Source organism: Phoxinus phoxinus, assembly GCF_949152265.1.
Source record: "Phoxinus phoxinus genome assembly, chromosome: 23".
NCBI lineage: Eukaryota > Metazoa > Chordata > Actinopteri > Cypriniformes > Leuciscidae > Phoxinus > Phoxinus phoxinus.
Window position 1 is genome coordinate 22,433,764 of NC_136898.1, and position 19,659 is coordinate 22,453,422.

Genomic DNA, 19,659 nt, shown 5'->3' on the forward strand with positions numbered 1-19,659 from the left:
TCATAATCCTATTAAACATTTCTTCTCCATGCAACATAAAATGTGTCCTGTATTGGGAAAATCAATAGCAGTTTTAGACATTCTACTACATGTCAACTAACTCTCATTAGAGTATTAGTAGACTGTCTGCTTAATATCTGATAACTCTTTATTGTGATGCTTCTCAAAAGACATTATACTGACTATAAATAACTTTGCAACTACATGTCAACTTATTCTACTAACCCGACCCTAACACTCTACTATCACTCTAGTAACACTCTACTATCACTCTAGTAACACTCTACTAATACTCTACTAATACTCTACTAACTCTACTTCTACTTATACTCTACTTCTACTAATACTCTACTTCTACTAACACTCTACTTCTATTTTTACTCTACTTCTACTAATACTCTACTAACACTCTACTTCTACTAATACTCTACTTCTACTAATACTCTACTAATACTCTACTTCTACTAATACTCTACTTCTACTAATACTCTACTAATACTCTACTAACACTCTACTTCTACTAATACTCTACTTCTACTAATACTCTACTAATACTCTACTAACACTCTACTTCTACTAATACTCTACTTCTACTAATACTCTACTAATACTCTACTTCTACTAATACTCTACTTCTACTAATACTCTACTAATACTCTACTTCTACTAATACTCTACTTCTACCAATACTCTACTAATACTCTACTTCTACTAATACTCTACTTCTACTAATACTCTACTAATACTCTACTTCTACTAATACTCTACTAATACTCTACTAATACTCTACTTCTACTAATACTCTACTTCTACTAATACTCGACTAACACTCTACTAATACTCTACTAATACTCTACTTCTACTAATACTCTACTAACACTCTACTAACACTCTACTTCTACTAATACTCTACTAACACTCTACTAATACTCTACTAATACTCTACTTCTACTAACACTCTACTAATACTCGACTAACACTCTACTAACACTCTACTAATACTCTACTTCTACTAATACTCTACTAATACTCTACTTCTACTAATACTCTACTAACACTCTACTAACACTCTACTAATACTCTACTTATACTCTACTTCTACTAATACTCGACTAACACTCTACTAATACTCTACTTCTACTAATACTCTACTAATACTCTACTAATACTAATACTCTACTTCTACTAATACTCGACTAATACTCTACTAATACTCTACTTCTACTAATACTCTACTAACACTCTACTTCTACTAATACTCTACTAACACTCTACTAATACTCTACTAATACTCTACTTCTACTAACACTCTACTAACACTCGACTAACACTCTACTAATACTCTACTAATACTCTACTAATACTCTACTTCTACTAATACTCTACTAACACTCTACTAACACTCTACTAATACTCTACTTATACTCTACTTCTACTAATACTCGACTAACACTCTACTAACACTCTACTAATACTCTACTAACACTCTACTAATACTCTACTTATACTCTACTTCTACTAATACTCGACTAACACTCTACTAATACTCTATTAATACTCTACTTCTACTAACACTCTACTAACACTCTACTAACACTCTACTAATACTCTACTAACACTCTACTAATACTCTACTAACACTCTACTAATACTCTACTTATACTACTACTCTACTTCTACTTATACTAATACTCTACTTCTACTTATACTCTACTAATACTCTTAAGAGTTGGTTGACATGTAGTTGCAAATCAATTAGAGTTGCAACACTACTTATAGTAAGTAAAAATGTCTAAAGTTGACCATCGAAATAAAGTGTAACCAAAATTAACTCTATATTATTGTATCCACCACATGTATTGATGAAACACAACAACTGTCATTGTGATCACCATCAGGTGTAAACCAACTATAGTCCTGCAGTTTTCCCACAAACAGATAAATAATGAGGGGAGGACACTCATGTACTACCACACAACACAGTCAATACCAATTAATACAAGAAGAGTGTATTCTCCCGGAGTGCAGAAATACAATAAACATTACAGTTACGACAGTGTACAAATACCTCTCCCAATGCACTATGACGCTGTGGTACATAACAGCTACAAATAGCAAGGAGAGCAGTGCCATCAGTTTAAATGATCTTCATAAACATAAGTACAGGGTGTATTCAAGTGGTCAAAGCTGTGGGCTGGTAGCTGAAGGTTTGCAGGTTCGAACCTCTCAAGGGGGAATCACAGCGCTCAACAAAATAATTAATGCATTGATTCAATGACTTGCGTTCTGGTGGTGCTCGCTTGCTTGTGTCTTTAAATTGCAAATTTGCCTTGATCTTTTGTCATGCAAGAGGTCTTTGTAATATTAAAACATCCAGCAAGTTTCATAGCTTAAAGCAGGGCTATGCAGTTTCGGGAAATTCTTCGCTGTATTTTGCTCGCATGTTTCTCTATAGAGCGCCCCCTACAGCTTCGGAATAGATATTTGACAAACACATTTGCACATGCTCTAGACACCGACTGATAGTGTTACATCATCGCATCATAGACCCCCCCCACTAGCATTCAGACGCTTAACGGCTCACGCATGCCTATAGTGGATGTGAGCGTTAAAAAAAAAAAAAAAAAATCCAGGTTGAAACGAATAATTATCATTCATTTAGGGGAACATCAAAGTTCAGTCCAATCGGAGAAGCATCTACTGGAAGCTGCTGCATTTCCCCCACTGGAGACTATCGGTCACCGACTCCTCCGGATAACACCGGTGGTTATCTCCCCTTTCTGTTAAACACATCAGAGAACGTGTTTCGCCTCGTCTTTGCAATTTACAGACCCTGAAGAGCGGTGACTTTACCCGAGTCAATATTTATCAAGTGGAGTAGTCAAGGCCAGATCCTGCCCAAATCCTTTTATATCACCCTTGAGGGAGGTGCCAGGAAGTCTTAAAACTCCCTCCGACAGGATGTTTCCTTTCAAACAGCAACATGTGATCTCTGATCTCTTCATGTCTTAATAAGAGAGTGCATGTTTTCTCTGCACCTGTCTGTCTGCAGCATGTTTTGGGTTGTGTCTGTACGCTTGTATAACGTTTGCTGTGGCTTGTTATGTCTGGGTTCTTTGACAGGACGTAATGTCTCTTTCTCTTGTGTTTCAGATCTTTGAGAATAAAGGAGCCGCGATGGGCTGTTCAAACCCCCATCCTCACTGTCAGGTATGCCGTAACCTTGCTACTTCATTGATGTCCTCTTTTTCTGCCTCATTCTGCCCCTGTCGACTCTCTGAGGCAGAAAGCCCTAGAATGCCTTTCTGCAGATTAAGGCGAATCAGCTGCAGTCTTCGGCCATCTGAATGCTCTTTTTTTAGGCTGGAATAGGTGTTTAAAGGGATAGTTTAAAATGAAAATTAGCCCATGATTTACTCACCCTCAAGTCATCCTAGGTGTATATGACATTCTTCTTTCCAACGAATACAATCTGAGTTATATAAAAAAATGTTCTGGCTCTTCCCAGCTTTATAATGGCAGTGAATGGCCGTTTTTGTTTTGAAGTCCATCAAAGTGCATCTATCCATGATAAAAGTGTATCCATCCATGATACAAGTACATCAATCCATCATTAAAGTGCATATATCCATGATAAAAGTACATCCATCATAAAAGGGCATCTATCCATTATAAAAATGCATCTATCCATCATAAAAGTGCATCCATCATCTATCCATTATAAAAGTGCATCTATCCATTATAAAAGTAGATCTATCCATTATAAAAGTGTATCCATCCATTATAAAAGTGCAACTATCCATCATAAAAGTGTATCCATCCATTATAAAAGTACATCTATCCATTATAAAAGTGTATCCATCCATTATAAAAGTACATCTATCCATCATAAAAGTGTATCCATCCATTATAAAAGTACATCTATCCATTATAAAAGTGCATCTATCCATCATAAAAGTGTATCCATCCATTATAAAAGTGCATCTATCCATCATAAAAGTGCATCTATCCATCATAAAAGTGTATCTATCCATCATAAATGTGCATCTATCCATTATAAAAGTGCATCTATCCATGATAAAAGTGTATCCATCCATTATAAAAGTGCATCTATCCATCATAAAAGTGCATCCATCCATCATAAAGGTGCATCTATCCATTATAAAAGTGCATCTATCCATGATAAAAGTGCATCTATCCATCATAAAAGTGCATCTATCCATTATAAAAGTGCATCTATCCATGATAAAAGTGTATCCATCCATTATAAAAGTGTGTCTATCCATCATAAAAGTGCATCCATCCATCATAAAGGTGCATCTATCCATTATAAAAGTGTATCCATCCATTATAAAAGTGCAACTATCCATCATAAAAGTGTATCCATCCATTATAAAAGTACATCTATCCATTATAAAAGTGTATCCATCCATTATAAAAGTACATCTATCCATCATAAAAGTGTATCCATCCATTATAAAAGTACATCTATCCATCATAAAAGTGCATCCATCCATCATAAAAGTGTATCCATCCATTATAAAAGTGCATCCATCATCCATCATAAAAGTGCATCTATCCATCATAAAAGTGTATCTATCCATCATAAAAGTGTATCTATCCATCATAAAAGTGTATCTATCCATCATAAAAGTGCATCCATCCATTATAAAAGTGCATCTATCCATCATAAAAGTGCATCCATCCATTATAAAAGTGCATCTATCCATCATAAAAGTGCATCCATCCATCATAAAGGTGCATCTATCCATTATAAAAGTGCATCTATCCATCATAAAAGTGTATCCATCCATTATAAAAGTGCATCTATCCATCATAAAAGTGTATCCATCCATTATAAAAGTACATCTATCCATTATAAAAGTGTATCCATCCATTATAAAAGTGCAACTATCCATCATAAAAGTGTATCCATCCATTATAAAAGTACATCTATCCATCATAAAAGTGCATCCATCCATTATAAAAGTGCATATATCCATCATAAAAGTGTATCCATCCATTATAAAAGTGCAACTATCCATCATAAAAGTGTATCCATCCATTATAAAAGTGCATCTATCCATTATAAAAGTGCATCTATCCATGATAAAAGTGCATCTATCCATCATAAAAGTGTATCCATCCATTATAAAAGTGCATCTATCCATCATAAAAGTGTATCCATCCATTATAAAAGTGCATCTATCCATCATAAAAGTGTATCCATCCATTATAAAAGTACATCTATCCATTATAAAAGTGTATCCATCCATTATAAAAGTGCAACTATCCATCATAAAAGTGTATCCATCCATTATAAAAGTGCATCTATCCATTATAAAAGTGCATCTATCCATGATAAAAGTGCATCTATCCATCATAAAAGTGTATCCATCCATTATAAAAGTGCATCTATCCATCATAAAAGTGTATCCATCCATTATAAAAGTACATCTATCCATTATAAAAGTGTATCCATCCATTATAGAAGTACATCTATCCATCATAAAAGTGCATCTATCCATTATAAAAGTGCATCTATCCATTATAAAAGTGTATCCATCCATTATAAAAGTGCATCCATCATCCATCATAAAAGTGCATCTATCCATCATAAAAGTGCATCCATCCATTATAAAAGTACATCTATCCATCATAAAAGTGCATCCATCCATTATAAAAGTGCATCTATCCATCATAAAAGTGCATCTATCCATCATAAAAGTGCATCTATCCATCATAAAAGTGCATCCATCATCCATCATAAAAGTGCATCTATCCATCATAAAAGTGCATCCATCATCCATCATAAAAGTGCATCTATCCATCATAAAAGTGTATCTATCCATCATAAAAGTGCATCTATCCATCATAAAAGTGCATCTATCCATCATAAAAGTGCATCCATCATAAAAGTGCATCTATCCATCATAAAAGTGCATCTATCATCCATCATAAAAGTGCATCTATCCATCATAAAAGTGCATCTATCCAATATAAAAGTGTATCTATCCATCATAAAAGTGTCTATCCATCATAAAAGTGCATCTATCCATCATAAAAGTGTATCTATCCATCATAAAAGTGTCTATCCATCATAAAAGTGTATCTATCCATCATAAAAGTGCATCTATCCATCATAAAAGTGTCTATCCATCATAAAAGTGTATCTATCCATCATAAAAGTGCATCTATCCAGTATAAAAGTGCATCTATCCATCATAAAAGTGTATCTATCCATCATAAAAGTGCATCTATCCATCATAAAAGTGCATCTATCCATCATAAAAGTGCATCTATCCATCATAAAAGTGTATCTATCCATCATAAAAGTGCGTCTATCCATCATAAAAGTGCATCTATCCATCATAAAAGTGTATCTATCCATCATAAAAGTGCATCTATCCATCATAAAAGTGTATCTATCCATCATAAAAGTGTGTCTATCCATCATAAAAGTGTATCTATCCATCATAAAAGTGTCTATCCATCATAAAAGTGTATCTATCCATCATACAAGTGTATCTATCCATCATAAAAGTGTCTATCCATCATAAAAGTGCATCTATCCATCATAAAAGTGCATCTATCCATTATAAAAGTGCATACGGATTCCACTTAGACTTAAGCGCAACTTATGTGAGTAATGTGACACACTGCTGATATTTACGCTACGCCATTACGCACTTGCTACTTCCGACTTTCACAAGTTGCGTAAGTTGCGCTTTATACGCAAGTAGACTGTGTTTGGCCCGGAAGCTAGAATTTTACTTCATAAAGATTTAAATATGAATGTTTCTTACACAAACGCATCGCTTCACTTCAGAAGGCCTTTTGAACCCCCGTAGCCATGTGGAGCACTTTTATCATGGATAGATGCACTTTTATCATGGATAGATGTACTTTTATCATGGATAGATGTACTTTTATGATGGATAGACACTTTTATGATGGATAGATGCACTTTTATGATGGATAGATGCACTTTTATAATGGATAGATGCACTTTTATGATGGATAGACACTTTTATGATGGATAGATGCACTTTTATGATGGATAGATGCACTTTTATGATGGATAGACACTTTTATGATGGATAGATGCACTTTTATGATGGATAGATGCACTTTTATAATGGATAGATGCACTTTTATGATGGATAGACACTTTTATAATGGATAGATGCACTTTTATGATGGATAGACACTTTTATGATGGATAGATGCACTTTTATTATGGATAGATGCACTTTTATAATGGATAGATGCACTTTTATGATGGATAGATACACTTTTATAATGGATAGATGCACTTTTATGATGGATAGATACACTTTTATGATGGATAGACACTTTTATGATGGATAGATACACTTTTATGATGGATAGATACACTTTTATGATGGATAGACACTTTTATGATGGATATATACACTTTTATGATGGATGGATACACTTTTATGATGGATAGATGCACTTTTATGATGGATAGATGCACTTTTATGATGGATAGACACACTTTTATGATGGATAGACACTTTTATGATGGATAGATGCACTTTTATGATGGATAGACACACTTTTATGATGGATAGATGCACTTTTATGATGGATAGATACACTTTTATAATGGATAGATGATTGATTGATTTATTTATTTTATGGATTAACAAACATACATAATCCAAAGGATAACATGTTAAAGTGTAAACACTTATTTCCAACATGGTCCTTGGTGATAAAACACAAAGACAAAAACATTTACACAAATCATCCGAATTTCAACAACATCCTAAAATCAAAAAATCATAAACCACATAAATTAATTCATCTATGCTAGTTAAAAAGATGCACTTTTATGATGGATAGATACACTTTTATAATGGATAGATGCACTTTTATGATGGATAGATGTACTTTTATGATGGATAGATGCACTTTTATGATGGATAGATGCACTTTTATAATGGATAGATACACTTTTATAATGAATAGATGCACTTTTATGATGGATAGATGCACTTTTATAATGGATAGATGCACTTTTATGATGGATAGACACACTTTTATGATGGATAGATACACTTTTATGATGGATAGATGCACTTTTATGATGGATAGATGCACTTTTATGATGGATAGATGCACTTTTATAATGGATAGATGCACTTTTATGATGGATAGATGGACTTCAAAACAGAAACGGCCATTATGAAGCTTTGAAGAGCCAGAGCATATTTTTATATATCTCTGATTGTGTTCGTCTGAAAGAAGAATGTCATATACACATAGGATGACTTGAGGGTGAGTAAATCATGGGCTGATTTTCATTTTTGGTCTAACTCTCCCCTTTAACTGTCACCTCAGCGGAGAGACTGCTGACGAGCTTAAAAAGCCTGTAGACTCTAATTAGGGAACTAGAGATGTTCCAGGAGAAGACGTCACTGAATCCGTCTTCCCGCTAGGAAATGACTCTCGCCTCTCGGCCTCAGAGTCAAGCGGGATGGCAGCGGTGCGGAAAACGTCTCTGCTTTTATCAGTTTCATAGCGTGTGCGTTTTATTGACATCTTCATGTTTCTGCTCTGACTTTGGAGCTGCAAGGAACTTGTGTTTCCTCTCGTTTCCCTTTTCCAGGCTGTCTGTCTCCCCCTTGTTTCTTCTAAGCACAGGAAGCCTGTCACTGTCGTGCCGTGACAGCGCAGCAAGACAGACTCGCTGGGTCTGCCACACACTGAGCTCCCTCTCTCACTCAATTCATTAAGTGCTGATGTACGCCTGTGGTTTCCACTAGGGGGCAGTAGAGGATTTTGAGACGGTTTGATATAAAGCTCCTTTTAAAGATCCTGCCACAAACCACTCATGTTTTCCCTATAATACTCTTTTTAATAAACCACACCCGAGGAATGTAGGTTTAATAGTCATACCATAGATTTATAGTTTACCACCTTTCATTTTTCTCTTAGCTTCATCAAATCTGATCTCTGGTGCCGATGTACTGAACTAACTTGTGATTGATATAGTTTAGTCGGCTGGGGAAAGTAAACCTTACCAGAAGTTGCGAGAAATGTTTATTTATTTATTTGTAATGCAGCAACTATAATAAATGCAAATGTAAATGCCCATCGGTTAAGCCTAACAAGTGTTTCCAACTTGGGTTATCATTAACAGAAACTGAATAAAATTGTAACTGTAATAAAAATAAAATGCATGATAAAAACTAAAAGTATTTTCATCACAACTAAATTACATAAAAATGGACATGAAGTGATTTTACTTTTTTTTTTTTTTTTTTTTTTTTTTACTTTACTTTACTTTTAGTTTTTGATACATATTATAAAACTTAAAACCTTAACAATCCACCTGCAATAAGCATTTTAATTTTCAAGATAGCAACAGTGTTGTTTAGTATTATTTATATACTTTTATATTCATGCTATTTCGAATTAGCTTTTATTTAAATTTCTTATTTAAATTTTAGTCATGTTTTTTTGTGCTTTTGTCATTTTTAAAATATATTTTGTTTAATATTTCTGTCTAGTTTTATTTCATTTCAGTTGTACTCTAACTTAAACGAAAATAAGAAATGAAATGAAATAAGTTAAGGTTTTAAGTTTTTCGTCTAATATTTATGTTTTATTTCAGTTAAGGACACTGCACTGAATTATGATTTTTTTTGCTGGCTTAATTTTTTTAAGTACAATCAGCTTGGATATTCAAGCCATTTCAACTTAAATCACATTAAATTGACTTTGACAAGGAGTTGAATCTTGTTTAACTTAAAACTAATAAAAAATTGCTTAACTTATTTTGTTGAGTTAAAAACATATGTTGTCATAACTTATTGATCATATAACATGATTTTTACATTGTGGTTTTTAACAGTATTAATTAACAATTATAACAGTGAATACCGGTAGCAATAATAATAAGACTGTGTTGAGAACATAACTTTGACAGCCTTAAAATGCTATCACAATAATGACACTAAAATAAACTTAAAACTAGAAAACACTGGAAATAATAGGCTACTTAAAAAAAAAAAAAAAAAATTTACATTAAAAGCACAAATCAAATATGTACATAAAATCTAAATTAAAAGTCCAAATTGTACTTGTCTCTGCATATTAATCTGGGACAGGACAAAATATTTGAATATTTTTCCCCCTAAATGTTAATAGACCCAGCACATTAGACTAGTTTCCTAGGCAACAGCTCATCCATGCATCACAGTGTCGGCACGACAACACATCCACCCCTCGTCCCAGTATGTGCTGGACGTGACATCAATCACCGACCTCCAACATAAATCGCCCTCGCAGCGCACGCGGGCTCAGATAACATCAGCCGTAAGCCGCTCTTAAGTTTCTCATATGATTTTATCAATGGACGCCGCTAAATATGAGTAAATAAATCCCCCTGCCAGTGCGTGTGTGGCCCTCCGCGGAGAGACCGGAGCTCTGCGTGGCTTAGGTCTATGTCAGCCGGCAGGAGTTGAGCTTTACCCAGCATGCCCTGGGAGAGATGGATAAGCCGCATGTATCCGGCTGCCCACCTTCTCCGGGATGAGAGTATTTGCGGAGAGGGAGCGAGCGAGAGCTGTGTGATCTGTGTCTTTTTCTCTCTGTCTGTCCCACGCTCTCTCATATCATCCGTAACCACCCACCCCTGAGCAAACACTAAACACCAGACTCATCGCTCTCGCGCAGCCATTATCTTGATGCCGCTTTGGGAAATTTAAAACACTTTATCGCAGAGAGTTTTCACACTTTTTGTCTCATTTAAGGGATCGTGTGAATTTTAGCTTATGTGTGAATGCTTAAATTAACTTGGACCCTTTAAAGCAAACTAAACCGAGACTCTCGTGAGATATATCATGCATAATAACAATAAGAATAATATAGTGTTTAGAGTCCACAAAAACTGCAACATTGTGCTAGTAAGTTTCAGGAGTCGTTTTATCCAGAAATGGAAAGTTCATTGATTATTATGTTTATCTGAGTGCAATATAATTATCATCATCATTATTTAATAATATTCAAGTGGATCTGGTTCCACAAACACACACACAAAAGATAAATATTGAATGGAAAATGGACTTAAACCCTGCTAGCTAATGGACCTAAACCGAAAAGAAACAAATCTGAAGCATCTTTTAAGGTCAGGGACAGTTTACATGAACGCTTTGGTCCACTTAAAGCTTTCCGTCGGGTTTGTGATTGCACTCTTAACCCTGTAAAGCAAATTGATTCGTCACGGCGTGACCTTTTAGCTTTTGTGTCCTCAAAGTCTAGTGTGAGTTACATCACTCATTCATCAAACCCCGTTAAACCAATCCAGCTACGGCGTTTAGCTCACGTGCAGTCACTCAAGTTCACTTTTAGTTCACTTCTAATGTGTAATGTGAACACAAACCAGGTTCACTTTACTTTTGACATTTGCATAATTACATATGTTTTGTCATCAGCATATTAAAGTACTGATGACTTATATTGACAGATAAGAAGATGTAGTTAATTAAATAGTTAAATACAGTACATGCTTGACAGCAATACAGTAAGAACGTGAAATATTATTACAATTTTAAATAACTGTTTTCTATTTTAATGTGTTTTGAAACTGTAATTTATTCCTCTGATGAAACCCGAATTTTCAGCATCATTACTCCAGCCTTCAGTGTCACATGATCCTTCAGAAATCATGATTTGATGATCAAGAAACATTTATGATTATTTATTATTATCAATGTTGAAAATCATTGGGCATTAAATAAATGAATATAAAAGTTAGAAGAACAGCATATATTTGAAACTTGAAAGTGTATAAAGGTCATTTTTTATTCATTTAAAACATCCTTGCTGAATAAAAGTATATATTTTTAATGAATTAAAAAATCTTACTGACCCCAAACATACAAATGCTAGTGCTAGACACCCTTGCAGTCTTTTTTCTTTTATGTAACATTAAATATTATTGTTTGAATTATAAGATATTTCAATATTTGAGAGGTCTCGGTTCATCCAAAGCACAACCCAACTACATCTGTCAGGCTATTGACGTAAATGACGTATTGAAATAAAGGCTTTAGTTAAATTAAAAAACAATGATTTTATGACTCATAAAGGGTATAATTGTTAAATGATAACTACGAAGGGAATAGATATGAGTTTTCTCAAGTAAGCTGATGGTTTCTGGTTAAAGCCACACCACTTACTGTTTTATCCGTAAACAGAAATGCATAATTTAGAGATTGTTATAAATACACCCCGACTGTCAACATGACTCATCACAATGTTAGGATGTAAAAAAACTGTGCAAACAGAAACATCTAACACATTTTTAATAACACTAATACACAATTTCCCCAAATTTGATGGCTGGTTGCAAACCAAATTATGTTCTCATGGTTGATTGACTCAATTCACTGGTAGAAAAATCCACTGATGGTCTTTTTTACTTTTTATTTGCACTGAAATGTGTGTAGCACCTCTCAAGAAGAGGGATATTTTCACAGAGGATTTGAAATCCACAGTTCACACAGATTATCCGGCTCTGAGGAGCCACGGCAAACAACATGTCCCGATCTTGGTCAAATTCAGAATAAATGAAGAATCTTAATTTAGAAGAATCTTCTCTTTTTATGATCCTTTTCCTAAACCAACTCCAGTGACGACATCTCTGGTTTATCCCTGCGTTAGCACACGTTGTGTATAATGTCGTCTTATCTGTGAATTTACATACACAGCTGGGCCGATAGCAGAGAAATGGCACGGAGAGAGAGAGAGATTGCCGGTCAGAAGTGAGGTGTGATTGACGTTCTCTTGGATCTCCGGCTGATGCTTTTCCAAACGGCAAGTCAATCTGCCGCTCTCCATGGGCTCCGACACAAGCAGGAAATAAATATCGCAAGCGAACGTCGGGAAACGTCAATCATCTGAGCCATCTGTTAAGAACAGACATATACAAACTCTGGAGAACTGTAGCATCCCCAAATATCGCCTGCGGGTCAGGCCTGAGAATCATAGCGCCGCGCTTGTTTTTAATGTCTCTGATGCTGTCACCGCTAGCATATTTACTGACTGCGAGACGTGTTTCTTTACGCTTTTCTGCTTCACTGTTCTAGAGAGTGATGGACCGCTGTCTGGCGTTTTATTTCACGGAGGTTCATAAACGCGGCCTCTAGGGCTCCGGGACGGGTGCGTGAAGACTGCCCGATTAGTCCATCCTTCGTTCCTGAATCCTCCTTTATCACTCCTGACATCCACATCAGCAGCCGGAATACTGAGGAGATGCACGTATAGCGGCACACACACACACACACACACACACACACACCGCTGACCAATCGCACCGGGCTCGTTTAAAGTCATGCCAGATATTACCTCTAAAACAGTGAGGAGAGAGAGCGAGAACAGTTCTGCGAGGAATGGACACCGAGAGTAAACCTGGACACAACCAGAGTCGTGGTGAAGCCCTGGGGCCTCATTTATAACCGTTGCGTTCGCACAAAACCGGCCCTGAAAAAAAATAAGCTGTTGAACGAACTTAATTAAATTAAGGAAAACCTTTCCACGAAATTGAATTACATTTTTCCATCAAAATCTAATTTGTTTGAAATGATTTGTTGTAATCTTGTTGTATGAACTTCAATTAATTTAGTCAATCCTGCTAGATAGTTTAGTCGGGTTAGTTTTTGTCTTGCTTAAAATCGCCAACATTATAATTTTAGCTAATTTGACTCTACAATCACTTCTAATGCTTGATGTAACTAGTGTTCTATTTAATTAAAACCATTACATAGTAATATTAAATATTACTTTAGCAGTTTTGCGAGTGAGGTTTAATGGAAATAAAGTATATACTGAGTGCCCTAAACACAGCCGCCACTCTTCTGCATAATGGTAACCACAAAAATCAAAAACATTACAGAAAGTCCTCTAAGTTTCTAACATAACGGAACATTAAACACTAACATTAACTAACAACATCTTTCCATTTACTGAAAAACAAATAAAATAACACTTTAATCCCTAAATGTATGCAGTCCCTTGCAAAGCATGCTGGGAACTACAGATCCACTGCCCAGTTAGATGGCAACAAAAATTATTCATGTAGTTTTCACACAAATTAATTAAGTAAACTTTCGGTTTAAATATATTAGGTTGATTGAACACAATTAAATTAAGTTGTGACACAATATTAAACAATCGTGTTACTTTTGCTTATTTTAATTAACTAAATTTAACAAGAGGCCAAAATAATTTATTTGAGTTTTCCGACGCATAAGTTGTAATTTATAAAAACAAACTTGACCGGAACATTTGCGCACCTGCACAAGGTCTATCTGTTGTTTCCAGTGGAAAATATTGAGAAAAACTTTCTCTGAAATGTATTTTACACTATTTGATTTATGTATTCAAAAACAAGGCAAAGATAGGCTACTAAATGATTTTTATTAACGTAATGTGACGCCACTTCTGTATTTCATATTTTCCTAATGTCTTGTACCATTAAACATGTTATCACGTATACCACATATACCAGTTCAGATATGGAGGAGAAGTCTCAGAACACAGGACTAGCTACACTTCCCTGGGCTTTGAGATCTCAGCATCAGGGGGCTTTAGTCTGGCTGTAAAGGCCTTGAATGAGAGGGCTCGAGGGCATTTTTATGCCATCAAATCAAAATAAAAGGTCTCGCGATCATTAAACCAGTTCTATATGGGATCGATATTTTATAGAAAGAACACAACTGGAATTTGTAAAGAGTAAATAAAGGCACTTCTAGCAATGCCTGTAGCAAAGACTATTGAACACTCGATGCTCAATATGGCGGAATAAGTCCCGCCTTCTAAATAAGAGCCAATCGGCGATTGGTAAAGTCATCGCATCACTGCAGCTGCCGCTAGAAGCTCCGGTTCCTATAGAAACAGTCAGACGTGCTTCCACTGCGCATTAGCTTGATCCAGCCTGAACAATGTCGTTTTCTGTTATGATTCGAGCGTTTAGAAACAACATTTATGAGACGGTTGTTGTCAGATTTCATTGGTGATTTCAAATATGAAATTTATTCGTAAATTCGGCGAACAGTTTTGGATATTTTGATGTTTCCTCGTTCAAAAAGATAGTAGCTGCACTCGCATGACTGACATAAGATGTCCGAGAGGGTTTCAAAGATGGCCGCCGAGTGAAATGACTTGCCTTAAAGGGACTTTGCCTGTAGGGCTGAACTGGGCTTATACCCGTTAAGCTTGGATTATACCCGCCGTGTCCACACGAGCGCGAAGGTGTGCGCGGCAAACATGACATCATTGCGGTGTGGGCGGTCGTGCGCGTTGAGTGCGCAAGACCCTATTTTGGCCCTGTCCCAAATGGCACACTTCAAATGCACTTACGGTCTTGTGGACTTACAGTGGCTGCCGGGTACGTGTATGCGGTAAGTCCATGAGATCGCAGGGTGTCCCATTTGTCATTTTAGGTGTAAGAAGGGTGCTCATTGCGGTCGGTATGCCCTCGATGCGCACTTTTGCAGAACCCTCACTGAAGCGAGCTTCACTGCAGACTTCTTCCCGACAGTCAAAGTGGCGTTACGTCACAAAAGTGCGGACTTGTAGGAAGACCGCGAGTGTTTAGGGCGCCATTTGGGACAGGGCCTTTGTCTGGCGGTGTGTGCACAATGTTTTTGTGTAACTTTGCGCCCGGCTCCGGTTACAAAGATGCATGACTTTGAACCGATTCTGGCCGAGAAGGTCCGTCTTACAGGCACCCAGTTTGCACTTGTCCAAATTAATTACTTACATTAATTATTATTGCTCATTTTAATTGCTTACAAAACGAGCCTGCAATAGCAGAAACAAGCCATTTTTAATGAAAATAAAGGTCCATGTTTAATACAATTTATTTTTTGACCTTTAAACTAAACTTGGCAAAATAACCACCAAATTGACAAATTACTTATCAAATAAATGATTAAAAGAAGTACAAATTCTTTCAAAATATGGACTCAGTGACCATGACTTAGAAATAAATCTTGGATAGAACAAGAGAACAGAGACTATATGCAGACACTGGTTTGAAGCAAATAGAGGATGATAAACACTTTCTTCTTGTCTGTCCCATGTCTACTACAAGGGGGTTATTTTCCCCAATTTGCAGCACAAATTTTTCATTCTTTACTCTAAATTACATAAACTCCACTATATGCTCGGAGAGGATGACATGGCAGCCAAACTATCTGAAAAAAAAAATATATATAACCCTACAAAGTACAAACCATATGGTTAATCCATATTCGTTTGCTATAATTTACACATTCTTTATTGCATAATACTTATAATTAATATTAGGATAGATATATTATCTGCTGTTTTTCTATTATCTACAGTTCCTCATCTTTAATTGTTATTACTGTAGTGGTGTAATTCCCTTCTGTGTTTAAATATACTTGTTTAAAAATGCTTTGGCAATACTATATTCCAAATGTCATGCCAATAAAGCAACTTGAACTTGAGGGAGAGAGAGATGGGCTTCATGATTTCACATGACGCAAAGGATTTTATTTCATTTTAGACATTTAATTGGAATTCTTGGGAAAATGGACTCGATTAAACGAGTGTTTTTCTCTTTCGCTCGTCTACTGGGGCTTAATGTTTAATGCATAAGCGCACCGGCCTCATTTTCAATAGCTCTCTGAGCAAAGTGCTTACCTGTGTGAACTTTCCTCGCCTCAAAGGTTGCGTGGAGCTCGCAGGGAATAGCGCTGTCATTAAGTACACATAACTAAAGGCCTTCATGTGGCCGGCGCGAAGGCAATTATGAAAATGATGATACCGAGAGGGCTTTTTAAAGCAGTCATCACCTCGGGCTGGAGAACCTGTTGACTCGCTGTACTCAAACACCCCCGCTTGAGCTGCTCACACTGACAGGGTTTCACAACCCCAAAAAATGACCAGAAGGCTTTTATCTCCAGCGGGTCTTGTTCATGAAACATCAGAGGAATGCTATTCTGTACAATCATTTGTAATGCAGAGTATGACTTAAGTTTACTTATAATGTGTAATGTGAACACAAACCAGGTTCACTTTATTTTCACATTTGCATAATTACAAATGTGTTGTCATTACCAGTACAGATGACATGCATGATCGACAGTTAAGATAGAATTATGATTTAATATACAGTGTATGCTACCGTTCAAATGTTTATGGCCAGTAAGATGTTTTATGTCAGAACAGAAGTGAGTGACTATTAGTCATGTGACAAAGATGAGCACAACTGAACTTTATGCAAATGAGCAGAATGTACCAATCATAAAATACCTTCTGAAACTGTTATTTGTTATTTTCTCAGCATAATATTGTCATTGTTAACTAAAACTATATATATATAAAACAATATATATATTTTATATGAAATAAAACAAATAATATATAAATATTGGAAACTAAGAACATTATAAACGTTGCCTTGACAACTATAACTGAAATATATGGAAGCTTGTTTCTGCCATTGAATAAAATATATAGAGGTAGTTACAACTTTTCTTGCAATTGCGAGTTTATTTTCTCAGGATTGCGAGTTTTTATCTTGTAATTCTGACTTATTTTCTCAGAATTGCGAGATAATTTTTTTTTAAAAAAAGTCGCAATTCTGAGAAAAAATTGTCAGAATTGCAAGATATAAACTCGCAATCCTGAGAAAATTAATTTGCAGTTGCCAGAAAAAAAAAATCAGAATTGCGAGATAAAAAGTCAAAATTCACCTTTTTTTACTTAGATTTTCAGTGGTGGAAACAAGCTTCCAGATGAAAGTTCAAATTGAAGTAGTACATCTAATAAGACTAAAACTGAAAATAAAAAAAAGTAAAGCTGAAAAAAATTAAAGCTTATAAAAAAAAATTAAAAATACAAAAGCACATAATAACTAAAGCTTAAACTTTATCAAAATGAAAACTGATTATAAAAAATAAAAGCAAATTTGAACTTTTTTTTCAAAATATAAATAAAAAATATGAATAAGTGTAGAAGTAACATTATATAACACTGTTTCTATCCAAGTTGTCATATTTAACTGTTAAAAGTAACACTCTCTTTAAGTCTTAAACGTTAACTGACAGTGACAGTAATATCTGACTGAACCATCTCAAGTTTTGCTGATGACACTTCCTATTCTTTTGTTTTCTGCCTGCGGTGACTATGAGTGAAACTATTACATACATCGGGTCGCTATTCCCTTAAAAGAAGACTCATATTCATAAGGCTCGTTGGGAATCAGATTTGTTTGTTGTATCATTATGATATACACTGGAAAGATCTGTCTCGTATAGTCCACACACTATAAATGTTTTGCGCTGCAGATTCAGTGGCGGCGCCGCTGATTTACATAAGCATATTTTTCTACCAACAATTTACACAGACATTTGCTCTGCTTATGTTTCATAAACGAGGCTTGATGTTACACAGTTTTGCACTAAGCAAATCTTAATTGCCTAATTATTGGTGAACAGCAGGTGTGCTTCTGCTCCACAGTTTCCCACAATATCAGGGAAACACGACTTGGAAAAAAACATCTTTGAAAGCCGTCCAACAGTGATTCATATTCTGTAAACAGCGAATCCTTCAGTCTTCTTCTAGCCTCCTCTTTTCATCTGCTTTTAATGCAGACACGGGCCACTTCTGAAATCACCCTAAATATGATGAGGTGATCGGAGATGTGACCCACGAGTAATGATTCATTTTCTTTTCAAAATCCATCATTTTCAGAAATCCAAGCAAGCCAAGTCTCGAAAAGCAGAATAAACACGGACTAACAAAGTGCTGCTCGGTTCCAGATGTTTGCTGGGAAATGTTATTCTAAATAATATTATTAAATATAATTATTTATTAAATATTATTCATTTTAATGATTGAAATTAAATTATTATTGAAGGTTAAATATAAAAATAATACAAATATGCAAATGTTATAAAAATTAAACCTCAGGATCCATTTACTATTCACCCTCAATTCTGTTGCCCACTTTTCGTGAGACATGTTTTATCTTATTGATTTTTTCACTCTGAGATATGACGCATTTCTATAATGGGTTACTGACAGCGTTTTATGATCTTAACAAGACCTTGAAGAGAAATCACAAGGATTTATTTCTTGCTGGTTGGGCTGCATGATTAATCGAAATATAGAACAAAATTGTAAAGAGCTTTTTTATTTTTTATTAATGGCTTCCTGACATTTTCTGTCAAAATAAAAGTTTGATGGTTTAATGTTTAAATATTAGTATTGTTATTTTAGTTGTAATGTAAAAAAATATTATTATTTATCACTAGATTTACAGTGAAATATTACAACAGTGATGTTTCTTATTTTCTTATTTATTATTATTATTAATAATAATAATATAATATTGTAATTGTTTAGTTATAATGCAAAATAATAAAATAATAATAATAATTATTATTATTTCTACATTTTCTGGATTTTTGTTTTAGATTCCGTCTCTCACAGTTGAAGAGTATCTATGATAAAAATGACAGACTTCTACATGCTTTGTATGTGGAAAAACCAGCAAAATTGGCAGTGTATCAAATACTTGTTCTCCCCACTGTATATATATATATATTCACAAATGTTTGGCCAAATTGTGCAGCCCTACAAAAACAA

The 19,659-nt window shown here is 35.0% G+C and overlaps 1 protein-coding gene across 2 annotated transcripts in view; it reads left to right on the plus strand.

Moving 5' to 3' along the window:
* The window catches only part of galt (galactose-1-phosphate uridylyltransferase), a 118,432-nt gene that overhangs the window by 8,958 nt on the left and 89,815 nt on the right, over positions 1-19,659 (plus strand). For both annotated transcript variants that reach the window (XM_079600811.1, XM_079600812.1), the window contains exon 6: positions 3,154-3,210. In XM_079600811.1, the coding sequence (XP_079456937.1) occupies positions 3,154-3,210 (57 nt within the window). The remainder of the gene's footprint in view (positions 1-3,153; positions 3,211-19,659) is intronic.